General features: G+C 45.5%; 1 protein-coding gene across 3 annotated transcripts in view; it reads left to right on the forward strand.

Annotated features, from left to right (window-relative positions):
- The window catches only part of EYA2 (EYA transcriptional coactivator and phosphatase 2), a 132,389-nt gene extending 118,529 nt beyond the window's left edge, over positions 1-13,860 (forward strand). For all 3 annotated transcript variants that reach the window (XM_060277284.1, XM_035122411.2, XM_035122412.2), the window contains exons 11-16: positions 4,093-4,151; positions 5,140-5,300; positions 8,178-8,292; positions 8,833-8,954; positions 9,939-10,039; positions 13,015-13,860. In XM_060277284.1, coding sequence (XP_060133267.1) covers positions 4,093-4,151; positions 5,140-5,300; positions 8,178-8,292; positions 8,833-8,954; positions 9,939-10,039; positions 13,015-13,095 — 639 coding nt within the window. In that variant the 3' untranslated portion in view covers positions 13,096-13,860. The remainder of the gene's footprint in view (positions 1-4,092; positions 4,152-5,139; positions 5,301-8,177; positions 8,293-8,832; positions 8,955-9,938; positions 10,040-13,014) is intronic.
- Positions 13,861-21,654: the final 7,794 nt, after the last annotated feature.

The raw sequence follows: 21,654 nt of genomic DNA on the forward strand, positions 1-21,654 counted from the left end.
GCAGGCTGAGACCCTACCTGCCTATGGACTGTCTCGCCAGAGTGGTGCATGCTCTGGTTATCTCCCGCTTGGACTACTGCAATGCGCTCTACATGGGGCTACCTTTGAAGGTGACCCGGAAACTACAACTAATCCAGAATGCGGCAGCTAGACTGGTGACTGGGAGCGGCTGCCGAGGCCACATAACACTGGTCTTGAAAGATCTACATTGGCACCCAGTACGTTTCCGAGCACAGTTCAAAGTGTTGGTGCTGACCTTTAAAGCCCTAAATGGCCTTGGTCCAGTATACCTGAAGGAGCGTCTCCACCCCCATCGTTCTGCCCAGACACTGAGGTCCAGTACCGAGGGCCTTCTGACGGTTCCCTTGTTGCGAGAAGCCAAGTTGCAGGGAACCAGGCAGAGGGCCTTCTCGGTGGTGGCGCCTGCCCTGTGGAACGCCCTCCCATCAGATGTCAAAGAGAAAAACAGCTACCAGATTTTTAGAAGACATCTGAAGGCAGCCCTGTTTAGGGAGGCTTTTAATGTTTAATTATTTTATTTCATTTTTCTGTTGTAAGCCGCCCAGAGTGGCTGGGGAAACCCAGCCAGATGGGCGGGGTATAAATAATAAATATATTATTATTATTATTATGATTTATTATTATGGTCCTTGACTTTTTAAGGAATGTCAAGGAATCTTAAAGAAACACACCTGTAAATGTGCATGGGTTGAATCCCATGTTCGTATCGTGTAAGGGGCCTGGGGTTGGGACATGTCTCAATCAGGAGCCTCAGTAAAGCAGGCTTGGGCACCTTATCGCCTGTTCCACCAGTGTGCTGGGTTTTTGGCAACCATGGCCAACCTCTGGGTATCAGCCTACCTGGATCCACTGGGCCCTGTAAAGTCTAGATTTCAGAATCAGCTCCTTATTCTGAGCAACCCATCAGTGAAAGTATCAGTGCAGCATCTGGGTGCTTAACCCAGCGGCGGAGGAAGCCACTTGGGCACCTGGGTTGGTACACGCCACCCATAGGGGCGGGACACACCACGGGGCCTCCGGAGTCTGCCTGCCTCCTCCCACTCAGCCGCCCCACAGCTGGGGGGGAGGCGGCGGGCGGACTGTTTGGGCAACGCGGAGTCTGCATGCGCCAAAGCCACCCAGGAGAGATGTGTGGCTCGGGTGCACTGCAGGCCCCACGGTGAGCGCCACCCGGCATTTCGTCACTCCCCTCAGTGGTGACACCCAGGGCGACCTGCACCCACCACACACCCCTTCCTCCGCCCCTGGCTTCACTTCACCCATCTTTCCCTGCCCATCTCACTGTCTTCTCTGGACTCTTCCTTTGGCCTTCTTCTGTGCCCTTGCCTTTGTCCCCTCAGATCCTGATCTGTCTTTCCAAAACAGAACAGTGTACAAAGAGCCCTATTGGATCACACCAAAGACCTATGTAGGGCAGAGTCACGTCTCCCACAACAGCCAATCAGATGTCTCTGGGAAGTCCACAAACTGGACATGAGGGGGATGACTCTAGCGCCTGAGATTTAGAAGTGTCTTGCCTCTGATCCTGGAGGTAGCATATAGCCATAATCTCTTCGCTCACCTGTAACTTTGCTGGACCGTCAGATCCTTTACGTTGGGCCCAACTCTGGCATGGGGATTGACTAGATGACCCTCAGGGCCCCTTCCAACTCTACAGTTCCGTTAGCTTCCCTCCTGGTGCAAACAGCAGCTTCACGGGGCTATTTCCATCAAGAAAAGTTAATATTTCTTCACCTGCTCTGCTCCAAATGTTTACCAGTGTTTTTATTTAAAAACTGGTCACCTTAAATGCAGTTAGCATAGTGTGTAGTTTTGCCGTCACCCACCCTACTCATTAAATGGACCATATATGTTACTCAGTAAAAGTCTTCCTCCCTTGAAGCTTCTGCAACTCTGTGAAAAGTCAATGTGATGATTTGGGGGGGGGCAGCGGAAGCAACTTTCCAATTTGCATGTACACTCACTGCAGCATGATTTTTTTTTGTTCTGCCTTGCGAGGGTCACGGAAGGAAGCTTCCTGACTCTTTAGGAATTTGGAATGTCAAACCAAATAAAGAAACCATTAAAATAACATTGTTAAAGTTTTTGAGGTTGAAGCCTCCTCCACTCAGACAATAGAGAACTTGGAAGATAAGGTTTTAGAGTGCATATTTCACAGTGGCTGAACTCCAAGTCCGTTATCTACCAAGATGGGCTTTGATTGCTTTTCTCCTCCAAAGTTTTTGTATAACTTTATAAGCATGCACAAATAATAAGGTTGATAGCTGTAGTGTTTTCCTGTCACAATTTCCTCTGTGCTCAGCAAGTAGTAATGATCATCCCCTAAGAGTTCTTGGCAGGCGACTGTTCCTGGTTCCTTGAGATTTTCTGTATTGACACAGTACGAAGGTGCTGAACTCTGCTAATTAACTTGGAATAATAGTCAACCTCAAGTTCTGCACTTATAATCACTAGCCTGTTTTTTCCCCCTCTTCTTCCAATCATTGATACACAACAGCCAATGCTATGAATGACATATCAGCACGTTTGTTTGGTGGTGTAAAAATTACTAAGGGTGAGAATTCCTCTCTTGGGCAGATTGCTAACTAACAGCTTGGTGATAAGAACATAAGAACCTGTTGGATCCAACCAGTGGCCCATCTCGTCCAGCAGACCAGCATCCTGTTCTCATAGTGGTGAACCACATGCCTTTAGGAAGCCCAAAGCAGAACCTGAGTGGTTCTTCATCAGTAGGTTAGGAGATGCAGTTTGCTTGATTGTTTCGAAGATAATAGCCACCAGAGATTGGGAAATATGGCGCAAAGGCTAAGAAGGTGGGATATAGAGTGTGCACCACTTGTTTGCTGAAGGCTGGTCATTGCATGTGCATTGCAAGGCCCCAGATCTATCCATATGAACCTAATCGGATCCTGAGATCATCTTCTGAGGCCCTCCTTCGTGTGCCTCCTCCTCGAGAGGTCCAGAGGGTGGCAACATGAGAACACGCCTTCTCTGAATTGGCTCCCCATCTGTAGAATGCTCTCCCCAGGGAAGTTTGCCTGGCAAACTTTGGCCTTTAAGGCGCCGGGCAAAAGCATTCCTTTTTAACCAGGCCTTTGGTTGATTTGAGACATCCTGTGCCCTTTTAAAATGTGTCTTTTTGGGGGGGGAGATGGGGGCCATTGGGTTGTTGTTTTTATTTTGATTATATATTTAGTGGTCTTATATTCTGATTTTGTTCTGTGAAGCACCCTGAGACCTTTGGGTATAGGGCAGTATATAAATTCAATAAATCATCATCATCATCATCAAGTGTGGAGTAGCAGATCAGCTGCCTTGTAGGAGCGCCTGCTGTTTGCTTTCAATTATATTTTTGTAAGGAAAGCAAATGCTATAAAAATGCCACAGACCCTGGCTGTGTATACCGTACGCCATACATTTAAAGCACATTCACGTCAACAGTCCTGGCAGCTGTGTTTTACCCCTCACAAAGCTACCATTCCTAGATCCCTTAACATACTACAGTTGGTAGGGTTTTTTTTGGGGGGTGCTTTAAAATGTATGTTGTGTACACTGCCCTCCTGTGTTTTCTTATACAGTACTGAGTAAGCCAAGTCCAGGTAACATTCCCCCTGAAACTTCTCACCACGATACCATTATTGGAACGAGATATATATGTTGGTGTTGGTCTCCTTTTCCTTGGAACCTATTACTCTCTAAAGAAGGAAGTTGGCAGGTTTAGACGTAGAGACGATTAATGATGCTGTCCTCCTGAAAGACAATGATGTTTCTTTGCATGTTTCAACACTGCCCGGAATGAATGGGAAACAATTTACCCTTAGGTGGGTAACCGAGTTGTATGAGTGACCTTATTGTCTGTGAGAATTGCTGTGTTTAACCGCATAGAACTCGTGTTCTGGGAATGTGGTATCTGACTGAAATGTTGCTTGTAATGTGATTACTATAATTGACCAGAAATTGTTGGGGGGAATCTTTCCTCAGCATGGGTTCTGTTGCACAAAATCTCTCCGTTGTTGTTTTTACAAAGCAATACTCGTTTCCTGGCTGATTGTTTTTGGAAATGGTTTTCAGGACTGTGACCAGATACACATAGATGATGTGTCATCAGATGACAATGGGCAAGATTTAAGGTAAGGCAACTGTGTTGCAGCATCCAATGTAACTAGTCCCCCAGCTATTTATGGATACTTGGAGAATAGCCAATGGCATATACTGTAGGCTCTTTGAGTTAGCCATTTTTTTCTTTGATCTGGCCAGTTTTTCTGCTCTATGGGGAGAGTGCAGTTGTCTCATTATTGTATTTACAAGCAGTTATCTAGTACCAGAAGTTTCAGAGGAGAGTTAAATGCACCTGACAATTGACAAAGGGGGTGCATCTCTTATCTTCAAATTAATTTTTCCAGCAATCAAACCATATGCTTGTGATCCCATTCCTTCACCCTTGGGCCCCAAGTTCCCATTGGGCAAAGGGAATATAGGGAATATTTGTCATTGGGGCCAACTCATTGATGGGGCCACCAAAAAGCCAAGTTGCTTTAAATCTGATTTAGGATCATATATGCCAGGCATCCCCAAACTGCAGCTCTCCAGATGTTTGGCCTACAACTCCCATGATCCCTAGCTAACAGGGCCAGTGGTCGGGGAAGATGGGAATTGTAGTCCAAAACATTTAGCGGGCCGAAGTTTGGGGATGCCTGATATATGCAGTAGCCTCAGAATTGCAGTGCAGTTATTCCCTGCTTTCACAAACTGCTTGCTCAGGCACCCTTAATCCTGTGGGGACTTGCAAAGGCCGACTTCCAGATGGACTGTTCATTTCCTTTATCTTGTGTTTCGTTTCATCAGCATGTTGATAAAAGCATATGGTAACTAGGTGAGGGTTTGAGTCAATAGATTACGCTTTTTCAGTGAGCAAATGTACATCAATACCATAGGCAGAGAGGACAAAATTACAGGGCAAATGGGGAAGGACACTTTCTTTTCATCGTCCACTGACTCTAGTGTAGCCAGAAGTCTGGAGCATGTCTTCCTCTCTCCTCTTGTCTAGTTTATCCGTCCTAATGGGAAGTGTAGGTTATAATTTCACTCCTTCCCCCTCTCCTCCTTCCTTTGCCACAGCACATATAATTTCTCAGCAGATGGCTTTCACAGTTCAACCGCTGGAGCAAATCTTTGTCTGGGCTCGGGAGTTCACGGGGGAGTTGATTGGATGAGGAAATTAGCATTCCGCTACCGGCGGGTGAAAGAACTTTACAACACCTACAAAAACAATGTCGGTGGTAAGTGTCTCCCCAACCCATCAGGGAAGGTTCCTTTGCATCCTTGTTAAGACTCTTGCCTTCCTGTTCTTCAGAGCAGATGTGGAGAATGGCTTGCATATTTCACAAATTAAAGAAGTGGAAGTACCAAAAAAAAAGTGGGGGGCGTTGTTTATTTTCCAGTTCTCCTGACAAATTTGGTGAGAGGTACCCCTGACCTGGTACCTTCCAGATGTTTTGTGCTATGGATCCCACCAGGCTCGCTGAGGCTGATTGGGTTTGTAGTCCAACAGCATTTGAAGGGCAGCAGGTTGGGGAGGGCTGGGTTACACAATGGCCTGACCTTATGAGGGTAGCCTTGTCATTGGAGCAAAATACTGGGGTCGTTATTGCTCTTGACCCCACTCCCAGTCCTGCTTTTATTATATGTTGAAGATGGAGAAATACTATTGCTAGGTCCACATTGCCACAGTGAGCCACTTCCACTGATCTGCAGTTTAAAGGGCCTGAATTCTTGAGATACCTCAGTTGATAGAGCATGAGCCTCTTAATCTCAGGGTCATGGGTTCAAGCCCCACATTGTGCAAAAGATTTCTGCATTGCAGAGGGTTGTACGAGATGACCCTCCCTGGTGGTGTCTTCCAACGCTACAGTTCTCTGATCTCTGATTCTGTGAGTGTGAGCGCTAGGAAAGACTTCTATTTAAGATCTTAGAGAACTGGTCTTGGGTTTCACGCTCTTGCGCAGACATGCACACATAGATGTGTTCCTTTCTTCCATGAGCACCAACTTGCTTGGGATCTTTGTGGAGCAGCTCCAGAGAGGAATATGCTAGTGGGGAATGTTTTAATTATACTGCTTTTAGTCCTTGGTGTTTTTCAATTCATACAGAAAAGCAGTTATCTGCCTCAGCAGCAGCCCGCTGTCATGGATCCAGGCAAACACTTGAAGTTAGGGAAATCACCTTATTAATCAGGTTGATATAATACTAAACATGGTTAATAAAAACTCTCCTGGGGTGCTGGGGCCTCAAAAACTGCCTAACAACTTCAGGTTAGCTCAGTCCATTAGAACGTGGCGCTGTAGCCAAGATGCTGAGGCCAGGCCTGCCCAGTTAGTCCAGGTTGGGCAGGGGAGTGGGGGAGCTTCACCAGAAAGCCTGCCATTCACCCTCACAATTCCATTACAAAACATTGTGGAGCCCCAGCATCGTTCATAGCAGAACCTGCTCAGCATTGCATCTTCACATCTGTCACATAGCTAGAACTAACACCAAAAAGGCAGGAAGGGGTTGGAAAGGAGGGAGGGAGAAACAGTAATTGCTCCTCCAGGTATTTTAAATGTGCATTGTCTGCCATTATTATCCAGAATAATGACCTTGGCACACAGCTTTTCAGGGGGGATTGAAGAAATAATAACGGGTTGGGCTTATCTAGCTGTCTGCTTCAGCTCAGACCATTGGCTCCTTTCAGACAGTCACTAATCTGCAGGAAATGGCCTGCACCTTTAAGGGTTATTGTTTAAGTCCACGGTGCATGTTCTGCTGAATATGTTTTTAAAGGCACACATAAACATTTAACAGCTGATAAATGTAAAAAATAACAATAAAAATCCAAACCCACTCTGGGCCAGTTTTGACTTCATCAACACAACTTTTTCCAAGACTGCTCCGAGGCAGCATAAGCCTCAAACTACACATGGTGCTCAGTTGTATGAATGTTCTGCCCGAGGTATGTAGGGAAGTGAGTTATCCAAAGGCTCCTTCCTCTTTCCCCAAGGATTTCTTTTCTTACTGAAATTGGCCTTCCAATGCTGCTCGACCTCCTCCTGCAGGAGAAAACATACCAGCACCTATGGTACATCTTTCCCCCTGCAGGTGTCAAGCACCTTAGACAGGGCAAGTGCGATAAGGAAAATAGCTCATAGGGAAAGAAAGAAGCTCCTCTCCGTGAACCTCTGGTTCCGTAAAGGGATTCCGTAGAGGAAGTGTGCATGTGCAGAGAGGGGTAGGAGAAGAGAACTCGGGGAAAACATGGTCACAATTTGAGCATCACAGGTCAAGCGAGGCATGACACTAATTGCACAAATGCAATGCACTTGTCTAGTTTTTAAATCTTTAAATTGCAGGTACAAGGGGAGGGGGAAACATGTCATTATCAGGACTGTATTATGTGGGTAGATTTCCCATGCTGCAATTCACATGAAATCTCTGCCCCACTGAAGCTGTCGGAAGGGGAAAGGCCATTTGATGAAGCCCCAGCAAGGTGCTGTTTAAATTTTGGGGGGGAAAAACAAAGCACTTTAATTGTATGCTTCCATTTAAGGTGGCCCACTGAGGGAGTCTTGCCTGAGGACACCCCAGAGAAACTGAAGCCGACTCTGTGCAGTCGGAAGAACAGGAGGGCTGTTCAGGACTGGGTGAGGCACATCCTTGGCCAAACTGGTGCACTCCAACTCCCCATCACCTGGGGGGGCACCTGGTTAGCAAAGGCTGTTGCAGCCACTCAAAGGAGAAACCGTGTGAGACTGCAGCACTGAGACTTGGGGCCTGCTGGGGGTGGGATGGGATGTGGGGAGGAAAGTTCTACCACAAGTGGCTTACGAGGGGAAACCAATCAGCAATGTGCTGCTTCATTTCGTTACAAGCACCTTCCTGCAATATAGTTTCGCTCCCAGCTTTTTGGCACATGGTGATTATCGACTGCGCAGGTGAGGGGGGGCGGTGGTGTGTAGGCGGCTGGTGGATGGATGGCCCTGCCTTTTGGGCATCAGGTTGTACGAGTTGGATTTCTGGCTCATTCCAGCACAATGATTCTATGGCTTTGCAAAAGCCATGTGCAAGCTATTCCGCGCCTTCCCATTGGAACCAGCTACAAACGCTGCTTTCTCTATCCACAGGTTTAATAGGAGCTCCTAAGAGGGAAACCTGGCTGCAGTTAAGAGCAGAACTGGAAGCGCTGACTGATCTCTGGCTAACACATGCTTTGAAAGCTCTGGATTTGATACATTCCCGGTAAGAACGGCTTAAGGAGTCGTCTCTAGGCTGCAAAAAGTTTTACTTTCCTCTTGTGTTCTCCAAACAAACCGAGGCACATTTATTTATAGGACACCTTTGGCCAAATTTGTGGGGGGCCACATCTGGACATGTGATGGGGAACTAGATCTAAAACCAGAACAATCCTGGCTCCCAGATATAATAGTTTTGTGCAGAAAGCAGGAAAGCAATAAAGGGAGCCAGCTGCCCAAGGGGGGCGCAGTGTAAATGCTATTGGAGTTTTACACCATTTATATCCCCAGTGTGTGATTACTTGTGACGTACTCCTCTTTCAGGCTAGTTTTGAGTTATAATAAATTATGGAGGGAGAAAAACGTTTTAAGAGTCTAGCCACTGCTGACTGTGTTAATCACCGATTTCAAGGGACTCGTTGCTGGCAAACCTTATATCCTGCTTCCAGTTTAGCCTAATAGAGCAGAAAAGCAAAGATCTCTTGGGGGGGGTGGAAAGGGAGGGTCCCCATTGACTTTAATTCTGTTGCTGCTTTCTGTCTTGCAGGCCCAACTGTGTAAATGTTTTGGTGACTACAACCCAGCTCATACCAGCCCTTGCAAAAGTCCTGCTTTATGGACTAGGCACTGTCTTCCCAATTGAAAATATTTATAGTGCAACAAAGACAGGTAAGAACAATTGGTTGCATCCAGGGTTGACCTGTTGATTTAATGGGCCTAAGTTGCTCATGTCCACTAATTTCAGTGGGTCTGCTGTATGAGTAGTGTTGGATATAAACCCCATGAGTGGAATTCAGTATGGTGCCGGGAGTGGAGGTCTGGTTGCCTGGGCAGTCCATGACCTCCATACACACTGTCCAGGCTTGTGCCCCGGGGAGGTCACTTCAGTGCTGCTAACACAGTGGCTTGACTTTAGCCCCGGAGGTTCTCAAAGGCAGGGGCTGGGCAGGCAGGACTTGTTTCTGCACACAATCCTCTCTCTCCTCCATCCAGACCAGCTGCTTCTTCTTCTTTGGCAATCACTCGTAGCCGAGTACGATTGTCTTCCATAAACACGGTCTTAACAATGAGTTCGTAAGTGACTGTGGAGGCCAATTCTGGATCCACACGTCCTTCCACAGTGGAGACATTGGTTTCCGGATGGGAGTTGATCATGGTGTGAATTTGCTAAGCGTGCCTTCCTCTTAGCACGTTTCTCCCTTGCGTCCTGAGTTTGAGTGTCTTTAAAGCCCATGACACCTTTGGTAAAGGCTATTCTCCAACTGGAGCGCTCGCAGGCCAGTGGTTCCCAGTTATCAGTGTTTATCCTACATTTTTTAAAGATTTGCCTTGAGACAGTCTTTAAACCTCTTTTGTTGACCACCAGCATTACGCTTTCCATTTTTAAGTTCGGAATAGAGTAGTTGCTTTGGAAGACAATCATCAGGCATCCGCACAACATGACCAGCACAAAGTGTGCCAGCTGAGCAAAAGCCCTTGGGTGTGGCCCAGGGAGAGTTTCAAAGGCCAGAGAGACAGGCCAGGGGAGCCTGAAGTTCCCCACCCCTGGGCTAGATCAATGCACCCCTAAACCCTCTCTCAGTTCCCTAAATGACTCTCAGTTCCTTTATCACCTTTGCCCAGAAAAATTAATGATCCGTTTTTGTTATGCAGGGAAAGAGAGCTGTTTTGAAAGGATAATGCAGAGGTTTGGACGGAAAGCTGTGTACATCGTAATAGGAGATGGTGTTGAAGAGGAACAGGGGGCGAAAAAGGTATGGTTTTCAGGTTCGCAACTCTACTTTTAAAAGAATAGCTCAGAAAGCATTCTCACCTTTTACCTGACTCGTGGATAGAAATTAGCCTGAAAGTCCATAAAGCACTGTGAGCAATTTCCTACTGTAAATCCTCTCTCCTTCCCCCCAGCTGTTGAGGAATTTCCAGCCGTTTCCTACTTGCTACAGAAACTGCTCTTGATCAACAACTGTTTGTTAGGTACATAAATAAGGAGTAAGAGCGAGTCAGTGAGTGCGTCCAGATCTGCTGTTCCTCATTTCTACTGTGTGTGGGGTGGAACACACAAAGTTGCTTTGCTAGTGCTTCCATTGATCTATGGCAGGGGGTCTCCAGGATTTCAGACAGGGTTTTTTCGCAGCCCAACTTGGAGATGCTGAGGATTGAACTTGGCACCTTCTGCCTCATCTCTTTCTCCCGGCGCTGTTTTCCAAATGAAAACCCATACATCCACACACTGCAGAAAGCTACACTTTGCCTCATTAGGCTGTACGCCTCTCTTTCCCCCTGTGTGCATGCACTTCTTCTGTTGGGCTGCTTTAGATTTCTGTAAGTTGAGCAGCTGCCCAGCAAATGTGTCGGTTCTCCAGCAGTTAAAGTGAGCGCCAGAAATGTGTTAGGAAGAAAGTCATAATAATAGTGCAAGGCTTCAGACAGGGCTCCTGCGAACTTCAAAGGTAATAGGGTCAGTGCACAGGAGTGCATCAAAGGCCACCGGCTCCCTGACAGTGGGGTTAAGCAATACCTTTTACAAACTGTGCCGCAAGAAGAGGGGGCCCCTTTGCTGGTGTCTCCTGCTTTAAGCCTCTTCCCCCTTAATGGGCACACATTCTTTGCTGGGAGCTGTCAGGGCCTCTGATTGATGATAATCATTAGCAAGGGTGACTACACACCTGAGCTCTATAAACCCATGGGGAGGGCAATCCTGATGATATCTCTCGGCCTGAGTGGGTCATTTCTCTTCACCTGTCTGGGCGAGTGATGAATGGATGGGAGCTGAGCAGCAGGCGTGGCTGCGCTGCCAACATCTCTTCTCTTCAGAGAAAGAAAAACAGATCATTTAAATGGAAGCAGAGCCATGTGGGGAAAGCAGAGGAGGAATGAATGAGGTGGGAGTGGCCTTTTCTTCTTGGAGGGCAGGCGGCTGACTTTGGATTTGTTTTTACATTACTTTCATCACACACACGTATTCCGCCAGTCCTCCCAAGTGTGATCACCATATGTCGAATCATCATTCCGTTTTATCCTCCCAGCATCCCTATAAGGTAGGTTAGGCTAGGGAAGAATAATTTGTCCATCCAGAAAGCTGAGCAAGGATTTCAGCACACCTCCCCCCAGTCCCAAACCCAAGTTTCGAATGGTCCATGAAACCACCCGATTTCTCAGTTGTTACACCTTTACAGGGTGTCTAGAATATGGGAAGAAAATGGTGATAGATCAATTATAACTACGGTATGTGTATGAGGTTGGGTTTAGATCTGGCAGTCCTGGTTTCCAATCTCAGCCCAGCCACTGTACTCTTCAGATAATTCCTAGATATTTCTAAGGCAGTGATTATCCATCTCTGGGGAAATGGGAGAAATAGCATTTTACTTGAAATGGGTGGTTGATAATAATTACTCAGCAGCAGACTGAGTTGCATTTTAACAGTCGGAGGGAGTAAATCTCTGCATAATGGGGATACGAATAGCACTCACACCTTTTACATATATATTTCATATAGTCCACTCAGATTTAAAACTAAAACCCACAATAACACCACAATGAGATTTTTGCCTTGAAGTCTGAAATACCAAAATGAAAGTTGGTATGCACATTCAATACATTATTCTACATCAAAGGACTCCAGCTTGGCTCCTGCACTGTTTTTTTTAAGGTGGGGTGAAAAGATGTCAAATGCACTGTAGACAGATCTGAACAAAAGCCATGTGTTAGGACCTGAAAGACCAGGGCGCAAATCTCCACTCAGCCATAAACCTCACTCGGTGACCTTGACTAATCACAATCTCTTAGCCTAACCTACCTCACAGGGTTGTTGTGAGAGTAAAATGGAGAGGGGGAGAACCAAGGGCCTTCTGGCAGTTTCTTCCCTGCAAGAAGTGAAGTTACAGGGAACTAGGCACAGGGCCTTCTTGGCAGTGACGTCCTCCCTGTGGAACACCCTCCCATCAGATACCAAGGAGATAAAGAACTACACAACTTTTAGAAGACATCTGAAGGCAGCCCTGTGTTGGGATGTTTGATGTTTTCTTATGTGTTTATATGTGTTGGAAGCCGCCCAGAGTGGCTAGGGAAACCTAGCCAGATGAGTGTGGTATAAATCATGGGCATAGTAAAACAATCGAAAAACGTAACTGACCAATCACATTGTTTCTGTCTCCCTCCAAATTCCTGCCCCTTCTAACAAATTATTGCCCTCCCTAATAATAATAATAATAATAATAATAATAATAATAATAATAATGGTGCCTTGAGCTCATTGGATGAAAGGTGGAATATAAATGTTATAAATGAGACGTAAACTATAGAGCAGGCTTTCTCAAACTCGGCCCTCCAGATATTTTTGGCCTACAACTCCCATGATCCCTAGCTAGCAGGACCAGTGGTCAGGGATGATGGGAATTGTAGTCTCAAAACATCTGGAGGGCCGAGTTTGGGGAAGCCTGCTATAGAGCAAGACAGTTGTATATCAGGGATGAGGAAAATGTGGCCCCTTAGATGTTGTGGACTACAACTCCCATCATCCTTAGCTATCAGCCCTGCTGGCTGGGGCTGATGAGTAACGGTTGTCTCTCTTTTGATCACTGCCCCACCCGCATACAATGATTATCCATGTCTTTTTTAGATTCTATATAAATGAAACTGGTCGGATTTCTCAATTACAGTACCACTGTTTGGGTGATAATTCTGGGAACGTCTTATGACCCTTTTCCTGTTTTAAAACATCTCCTCCTAGCACAACATGCCTTTCTGGAGGATCTCCTGCCACGCCGACCTTGAGGCTCTGCGACACGCACTGGAGCTGGAATACTTGTAGCAGACCCAGAAGTCTCCATGGTGGGCTTCGCCATCACTCCCGAAGACACAGATCTATTTTCCTGGCATTTTCTCTGGGGGCGGAGCTCTTTTGTATGAAAGTCTTTTACAGAGAATCTGCACCAGGAGCACAGCGTAACCAAGTTCCTTCCCCCCCCCTTTTTTTTTTTGACGAGAAGAAACCTTTAAATGACCTTAATAACTGGATGCTTAAAACTGAAGTGGGACATTTGCCATGTAAATTACTTCCAGGCATGCAGGAAGATCAGTCCTGGTTTAATTCATTAGGGTGTTTTTTTCCCCCTTCTTCTTTCTTGCTTTTAATAAATGGGAATAGGGTGGGAAGACGTGACATGGAATTTCTAGGCATATTTGCTGGACAGTTTTATCAATTCAGAGGAGTTTCTGAGGTGGGGAGGGGAAAGATTGAAAAAGATGATTTTTTTGGTATTTTTTTAATTTATGAACTAATCCTATTACTCTGATATTAAGCTCAGTACCTGTGTTTGTATCTGCTGAGTTGGCTGGACTCGGCCCGTTCTAATTTAATATCTCTCTTCTCCAAGGTTAACTGTGGGGAACAATCATTATCATGTCCATTTGAAATGAGCACATGTGGGACTCGGTGTAAAAACTATAGCTAGTTTTTGGAAACTGTGGCATGTGGGCTGCACCCATGTCTCTGTAGGCTGCCATCTTGTTTTCACGTGGTCAGGAGAAAGAGTTACCTTGTGATGAGTGAATGGCAATAAAACTATGTTTACAATTTTAGGGCTAACGTGATTGCTTACTGGCGTAGATTGAGCTCGTTGCCTCGCTTCCTGCTTATCTGGATCTTGCAAAGCAGGGGTGTTGATCCTGTGGCACTCCAACTCCCATCAGCCCCAGCCAGCACGGCCCATGGCAAGGGGTGATGGGAGTTGTAGTACAGCAACATCCAGAGGGCTACAGGTTCTCCATCCCTGCCGCAAAGGTTTGCTTCATAGTCCCCTGTTGACGGCTGCTTAAACGCCAACACAAAGCCTGGAGGAATTAAGGCCCATATGCAGAGATGGCTCCTGTGCATTCATGGATTTTGCGGAAGTGATTAAATTCGAGAGACCTCTTGCATTTTCGCCACTCGTGCCATGTCATGGGGTAGCAGGGGTGGGAGTGTCTGGTGGCATTGCTGTGACTTACCAAGTGGGAAAGGGGGGGAGGTTGGCACAGTGTGCAGTTACATATCAGACACTCTCCTTGTGTTTTTGCACCTTGCCACCCCAACCCCCAACCCACTTCCTCCCAGTGAGCTACAGAGATGCTGGTGAGCGGGAGGTCAGGTGAGCACTACTGCCTTATCCTGCAAACCGCTACCACCTAGGGGAAAGAAAAGGGCAAAGACTGTGTATCGGGCCGGCGCTGACTTGATGTTTATTGGGGTTTTGCAACGAGGAGAATGGTTTTTATGGTAACGAGGCTTTGCAAAAGTTAGGCCTAAAAATTATTCCTCGAGGGAGCCCTGAAATATCGGGAAGAGGTAGGTTCCCATGCGCCTCTGTGGATGTCCTAGCCTTTGGAGTCTAGAGGGAGAAGACAAGAATGGGACAAAGCATGCTTTTCTGGCTCTAGTGTTGGCTGCTGAATTATTCTTAAAAACAGACATACATTTGGCTGCAAGGCCAGGACAGGAAACCAAAAGGAAGGAAAAGGAAGACAACTTTGAGGCTTCCAAGAGAGGAACAAATTGAATTAAAGACAGGAAGTCTCGAGGGATGCAGGGCCAGCTGAAAGCCAGAGCCTTGATAGACAGCAAAACTGAATCTTTTAGCACTCGTCAATCAAGAAAGCATTGCTTTTGCCTGGAATCTTGAGGTTGCTGCATTAGTCTGCCACATTCTCTCTAATAGCACATCCTGTTGTGTGGGAATTACGAGAATACTTCATGGTACTCTGCTGAAGGGACGTTGGGCGAGCTATGCATATTGAGGGAGATTTGGCAGTTTCTGTCAGATTCACCCTGGTTAGCGTTGTCTGATCATTTATTTTAGCATCTATCCAGTGTTGTCCTGCTGCGGGCCATCCTGGGATAATTCCCTGTGGCGATCTGAACAGATTAATTCCTGTGCACAAACTGAACAACCACCCAGATGCACTAGAGACCCAAGACTTTGCTAGAGCCAGGGCCATAATGCACACCCGGGTGCAAAGCCACACTACACGGCCAAAGAGACATGGGAAGCGGCCAAATATGTGGCTGGGGAGGGGGCAGTGTACTAAGCATGGGGCTGTTTTATTTATGGACAAAGAAGCTTCCCTCAGCCTTGCTACCTTTCTGTGGTGTAAACATCTGTGCTAGTCATGGGCAACTCTTTCTGCTGAGATTCATAGCCCTTTGGTGGTAATGGGTTGACTGCATCTCAGAGTTGGCTGAGGCTGGAGTCAAAAGGATCTTAGTTGAAAGCGGATGGAGCCAGAGGTGGACAGGGTCATCCTTTCCCCTTTTTCTCTTTCTGCTTCTCTCCCTCCCTCTCCATCTTTCTTGCCCCACTTCCTCCTACCCCCGTTCCCCTAGGGTAACAGGGCGCTCACATCTGATCTATAGTGCTTTGCTATTTAACATATACTCCCCACCCAACCCTACTTGTAGCCCAGCAATGAGGGAAAGGCCACCTGTAAGAAGAAGGCCACTCTTAGAAGAACCTAGAACAAGCTCTCTGTCCTGAATCGTCCAACATTCAATTTTGTTGAATGCCCACTAATTTTAGTATTAATGAGACACGGGGAAAAAAAACCTTTCTCTATCCACTTTCTCCATGCCTAGAATGAGCTACTGCAGTGGATAGCTAAAACCTATTGCACCCCATCTTTACACCCGAGTGCGATACAAATTCTAAAAAGGGCGAGGTCCACAGTAACAGTGCAATTTGGGCTAAGAGTTGCACAGCATCCTTCACAAGCGTTAAGATACCTATTGGATTTGGCTGTTGAGCTACACTTATCAACAGAGCTCCTATGGTACAAAGAGACCCGTTTCCCCCTTCAGATGGACCAAGCAGTGGCTCCAACAATGCTCAGGTAGCATGTCAGGACAGACACTGGAAAATAATCTGTGGTGAACATGGTCAGCTTCCAGCAACAAACTAAACTAGCCAGTCAGGTCAGGAGCTCTTTTTGCAGCAGTGGTTTGTTATCCCCTTCAGAGAACAACCACGGAGTTCGGACAAGCAGAACCATGGATAGTTTATTTTTTGTTACCAGGTAAAAAAAGCAATAGTCCAAACATCTCAACACCCTCAATTATGGCTCTAATGAAGCCATGGGAGCACACACATTGTGTGCATGGATTCAATTATTATAGCCCACACCCCTCCCAAGTCCTAGGTGGGGGAATATATGGAGATCACTGTTGGCACTGCTATTGTGGGATTTTTGCTAGTCAGTCCCTGCTCTGTTTACATAGGATTTGCACTCTTCCTGGATCTTAGCCAGGCCAGTCTTGGCTCCTGGAATGGAAATCAAAATATTATTTTGTGTGGGAGATCATCATCAGGATCCCCTCAGAGAGCTGAATGGAAGTCTCTCTGGTGGCAGGTGTACAGGAGAGCTGAAACAAATATGCTGTTTGATTCACATTTGAAGCCATTTAGGCTGGACCAATTATATCCCATTATTTAGATTTTAGATTACTTTGGCTTAACTGTGTGGGAGTTTGCAGTCATTGTTTTCATTTTAGGAAGGGGTAACAATGAGTTTGTTTACACAGCCTGTATCTGTTGTGAAATCCACTCTTGGAAAGTTTGCAGCAAAGATCCACTTTTGTTTGCATCAGTATGCAGCAGCTGTTGTCATCACAAATCCTTTGTCACAAAGAAAGAAAATACCTTTCCAAGGAGCTTCACAGAGACCTGTCATCTCAGACTCCAAATACTATTCCAGGGTCAACGTATTTCCGAATCCACAAACCTGCATGGGAGAAATCCTAAGAAGCTAGTTTAGGGCCGTGTGTGTGTGTGTGTGTGTGTGTGTGTGTTTTAATCATAAAAGCTATAATTTGTTACATGATTTTTGTGGGGGGGGGAGGTTTAGAAAGATTGTAAATGTTTATTTGTTGCAGGATTGTTGCTGCATCCACATCACCCATTTGCCAAAGGGAAAAAAAGGAAGGCTATAATTATAAAAAAGATTTTTAAAAATTGAGAAAATGTGGCTTGACGTACTGAGAGAGGGGCTGCTTTCAAGGGAAAGATCTGCTAAGCTGTTTCACTTTTTGGTCTAATGAAGCATTCTGTATCACTGCTGCTAGTCCTTTCCCTACTTACTATAGGACTCTTCCACGTGTATTCCCCTCTGCGATTGTGCTTCAGGGCAAAAACAACATGTACCTAGTATCACAGCTAATACATACTGAAGTATTGGTTACCTGGTTGTGTTCTAATCCTCATTAAACATTTTTAAACCAAGTTATTACATCAGGAGCGGTGGTACTCACTTAAGTTTTACTTGGAGTAAACCTACTAAAATCAACGGACCTAACTTAAGTCATGTTTGTTAATTTCAGTAGGTCTACTCTTGAGCATAAATACCACCCAAGAGATGTACTTAAACCTCCTGTTTAAATGGGGGGAGGGCATGAAAATGCTCAACTTTGGCTGAATTGCACTACTGCTGATTTTCAAGAGGGAAAAGCAGTTCCACTTACCTCTTGGAGGGCAGGATACAATCAGCAGCCCCACTCCCAGCTATAACATTTTTGCTATTATATCCCCCCACCCCATTCAGAGGCCCATTTCAGATACTTACTTGAATATAAATAAAATGGCATTACAAAAGCACAATTCCAGCTTTCTTTCTTTTTTAAAAAAGTACTGTTTTGAATATAAAAGGTTGTAAGGATTTTGAAATGTAATGAATTATAAATGATGCTAACAATAAGATCATAAAACAAAGAGAAAGCAATAGGCAAACAACCTATGGTTGTTAATCTTGACTATTAAGATGCCAAGTTCTTTTAATGCGTGGAAGGGAAGAGGCAGGAAGCTGTCTTCTACCAAATCAGACCAGTGGCCCAGGATCTAGCTCAGTATTGTGCACGATCATTAGCAGTGGCTCCCCAGGACTTCAGGCAGGGATCATTCCCAGACCTGCCTGCAGATGCCAGAGATTGAACCTGGAACTCCTGCATGCAATGCAGATGCACTGTTGCCAAGCTATGGTTTAGCCGTCCACTCGAAGTCATTTCCTGGGATGTGTCTGCTGTCGTATGCTGACAGCTTCTAGGAGCCACAGGTGAGAGTTCATGGTGGGGACCAAAGGTGGATGGGCTACCCCAGAAAGAGCACGGCATGTCTCCCACCCCTCCCTTAACATCCCATATTACCGGTATCCCTCTGCAACGTATTTGATTCTGTGCCGCCAAGCACATCCCCACTGCCATTGCCCGTTATTTGCTGCCACTAGCAGGTGTGGGAACACGCAACTTAATGCCGTGCACTGCACTGAAGGTCATGCTGCAGAGGGGGGAAAGGGGAGCTCAACCCGAGGTTGCCATTCTCAGCAGCAGCCCTGCGCTCCCAGTGGCTCTCCCCCATTGTAAGGCTCTTCTGCATGGCCAAAGCAAGCAAGCAAGACGGTAAAGCCTCGCTGCAAGATTTTTTACCCACCAGCGGTTTTATTCTATCTACTGTACTCACAAGAGGGAGATTAGCCTGGCCTTACAAGAAGTATCATCTGTGCCACTTCTAAACAAGAAAAAACCCAAGGGACTATGCATAATATATGCCGGCCCTGGATGAGAAAATGTACAGCATACAAATGACCAAAACAACAACTGGTAACGTTCAATTGTCAGTAAGAAGCCCTGTTGGATCAGGTTGAAGATCTATCTAGACCAGCAACCTGTTCCCATGGTAGCCAACTAGATGCTTTTGGGAAGCCTGCAATCAGGCCCTGCGTGCAACCGCATTCTCCCTAGTTGTGTTTCCCAGCAACAGGTATTCAGAGGCATTCTGCCTCCAACAGTGCAGGCTGAACACTGCCATCATGACAAAGAGTCATGGATATAGCTTGATATCCTCTCTGAATTTCTATGATCTCCTTTAAGGCCGTCCAAACTGGCAGCCAAAACCATCTGCAGCAGTGAATCCCAGAGTTTAATTGTGTGGTGCTTGTAGAGGCATTTCCTTTGGCCTGTTCCGAATCTTCCAACATGGGATAACCGCATGAGGCTTCAGTATTAGATGACGAGAAAAACCCCTCTCTGGACACTTTCTCAACACCAGGCATAATTTCATACACCTCTATTTAGTGAGTGGGCTTCCAAAAGGGCTTTTTTAAATAGTAATAAAAATAAAAATGACATAGGCATTAGGAAGGCAAGGGGAAGACTTTATAACAAGCAGCATCCCCAAGCTCAGAAACTGTTCAAATCACTGCCATTTGGGCTGGGAGCTGAAACTCACACAATCCCATTGATAAATATTGTGGTCAGAGGATAGCCCTATTGTGTGATTTCACTGAGAAAAGACATATAGGTTTCTTCTTATACTGTATCACAATCTTACAAATAAACCCGTATCCCATAGACACTCTTTTTCTACTATCAGCCATTTTATTTTGTATGTGTAGTTTCTAGAGACAGGCGCACGGTGGCAGCAAACCCTCAGTAACAGCTTACCATGGGACAAAGAAAAAATAATTTTCCTGCTTGCAAGATAGAAACAATAGAAAATTTTACTAAAACGGATTGATAATGCCCTGGTGCCAGGGGAATGGTTATTCCAACTGTCGCCATACTATTTTCTCTCTCTCTATGGAAAGCACGAATGTAGTTACATGTGAGTTGTTCAGCATAATTTAAGCAAAAATGGAAAAAGCAAGCCTAGTTAAGCACACAAACTGTAGGGAAGGAATAATAATAATAAAAATACAGGAGTAATAAAAAAATACAGGGTGCTTTTGCAAGCTGATGCAGAAAGAAAATGGGCCTTTGGGCTTGCTGGTGCGCTAAAGTGTTGTTTGGAAAAGGGGTATCTGTCACTCCCTCACAATGCCCCCCCCCCGTAACAGACAAGCAAGCAAACACTAAACTCCGTTACCAGTAATCTGACAAATCTATAAAGGAAAGGCCAGCTTGCAGTCCTTACTAATAATGAACAATTCTGTCTTAGGCACTTCTATGTAGAAGCCTCACTGAGTGCCAAGCGACTTCCTCCACGGTAAACATGTCTAGAGTGACCAAGAGGTTACCAAAGAAACAGGCATGTACTTGGGACTGCCCGGCCACATCCAGTTCCTAACTTCAGTCTTGCTCTTACAAGCTACTTTTCCGAAACTTGCTTTAGCAGTTTTTGTTGTTTTTTTAAAGAGAGCAAGTGGCAGTAACTTATAAGGGCTGCCTTCTTTTGTTCTGAAGCAGTGAACAGCTCCCATTAAGTCCACTCATTTCAGTGGGTCTAATTTTGAGTATGACGTAAGTGGGATGCAACCCTGTGGTCCTAATGGTGGGCTCTGCTTCCTACCCACCACCAAAGCAGCTGTTTTGGGTGACGAGTTTAATGAGACCATAGATCTCACATCTCTTATCATGTCTAGTTTTTTACCCACAAGCTGCCTGCTTCTTGGCGTTAAATGTCAGATAAAGTGACACAGTAGTGGCCTGCTTGTGATCAGGATCATCATGATTATTTGAGAGAAGTGTCAATACGTTATTAGTCAGAACAGAGTGTGCTTTAAATAGACTGGCAAGCAGCAATGGTTTTTTAAAGAGCTTTTGTCTCTTGAAAGTCACCCAGTCCAATCTGTGCATAATATGTGTAAACTTGCCAGTTTTCCGGCATGAGTGATATTCTACATTTTGAAAGGACACTGGACTTTGGCGAACACCTCTCCCCAAAGAATAGAGGTTCAATCTCAAGTGGTTGTTCTTGTCTGTCTTGGGGCATCGCAGTACAATGGCCTACAGAATGGAAGGTTTCAGTGTCGTAAGATAGGTTTTATTGTTGGCAGGACTTGAGAAAGAGTGAAATACAGACAGTAGATTTTTTTATTTTGTTAAAGGAAAAAACAAGAGAACGAAGAAAAAGAGAAGCCAAACTAGTAAAGGTGGTATTAGTAAGTAGCAAAAATTCTTCAGCCTCTCTGCCCCAGGGTGCTGCTCTGGGCCTTATTTGTTTGAGGTTAGGTTGGCTGGGACTCAGTCCTCCTCAGTGGCACCTCAATTTTGGAACCTGAGATAATTTGATGTCCCGTGTTTTCCCCAAAATAAGACACCGTCTTATATTTATTTTTCCTCAAAAAACAAACAAACACGGTGGCTTATTTTCAGGGGATGTCTTTTTTTTTTTTTAATTACGTGTCCAGCCTAGCCTCTTCCTTGGCGCCCTCCAGAACTGTGCCTATCACTATGTCTTATTTTCGGGGTATGGCTTATATTGCACAAATGCTTAGAATTCCTGCTACGGCTTATTTTATGGAGAAACAGGGTACTTAGCCTTACTTAAGCATCAGACAGACAAAACTTATAGCTGTTCAGGGAAGCAAGCACCTGACAATTTCTAAAATAAAAAAGTAAAATACCTCTTAA

Source organism: Zootoca vivipara, chromosome 7 (genome assembly GCF_963506605.1).
Source record: "Zootoca vivipara chromosome 7, rZooViv1.1, whole genome shotgun sequence".
Taxonomy (NCBI): domain Eukaryota; kingdom Metazoa; phylum Chordata; class Lepidosauria; order Squamata; family Lacertidae; genus Zootoca; species Zootoca vivipara.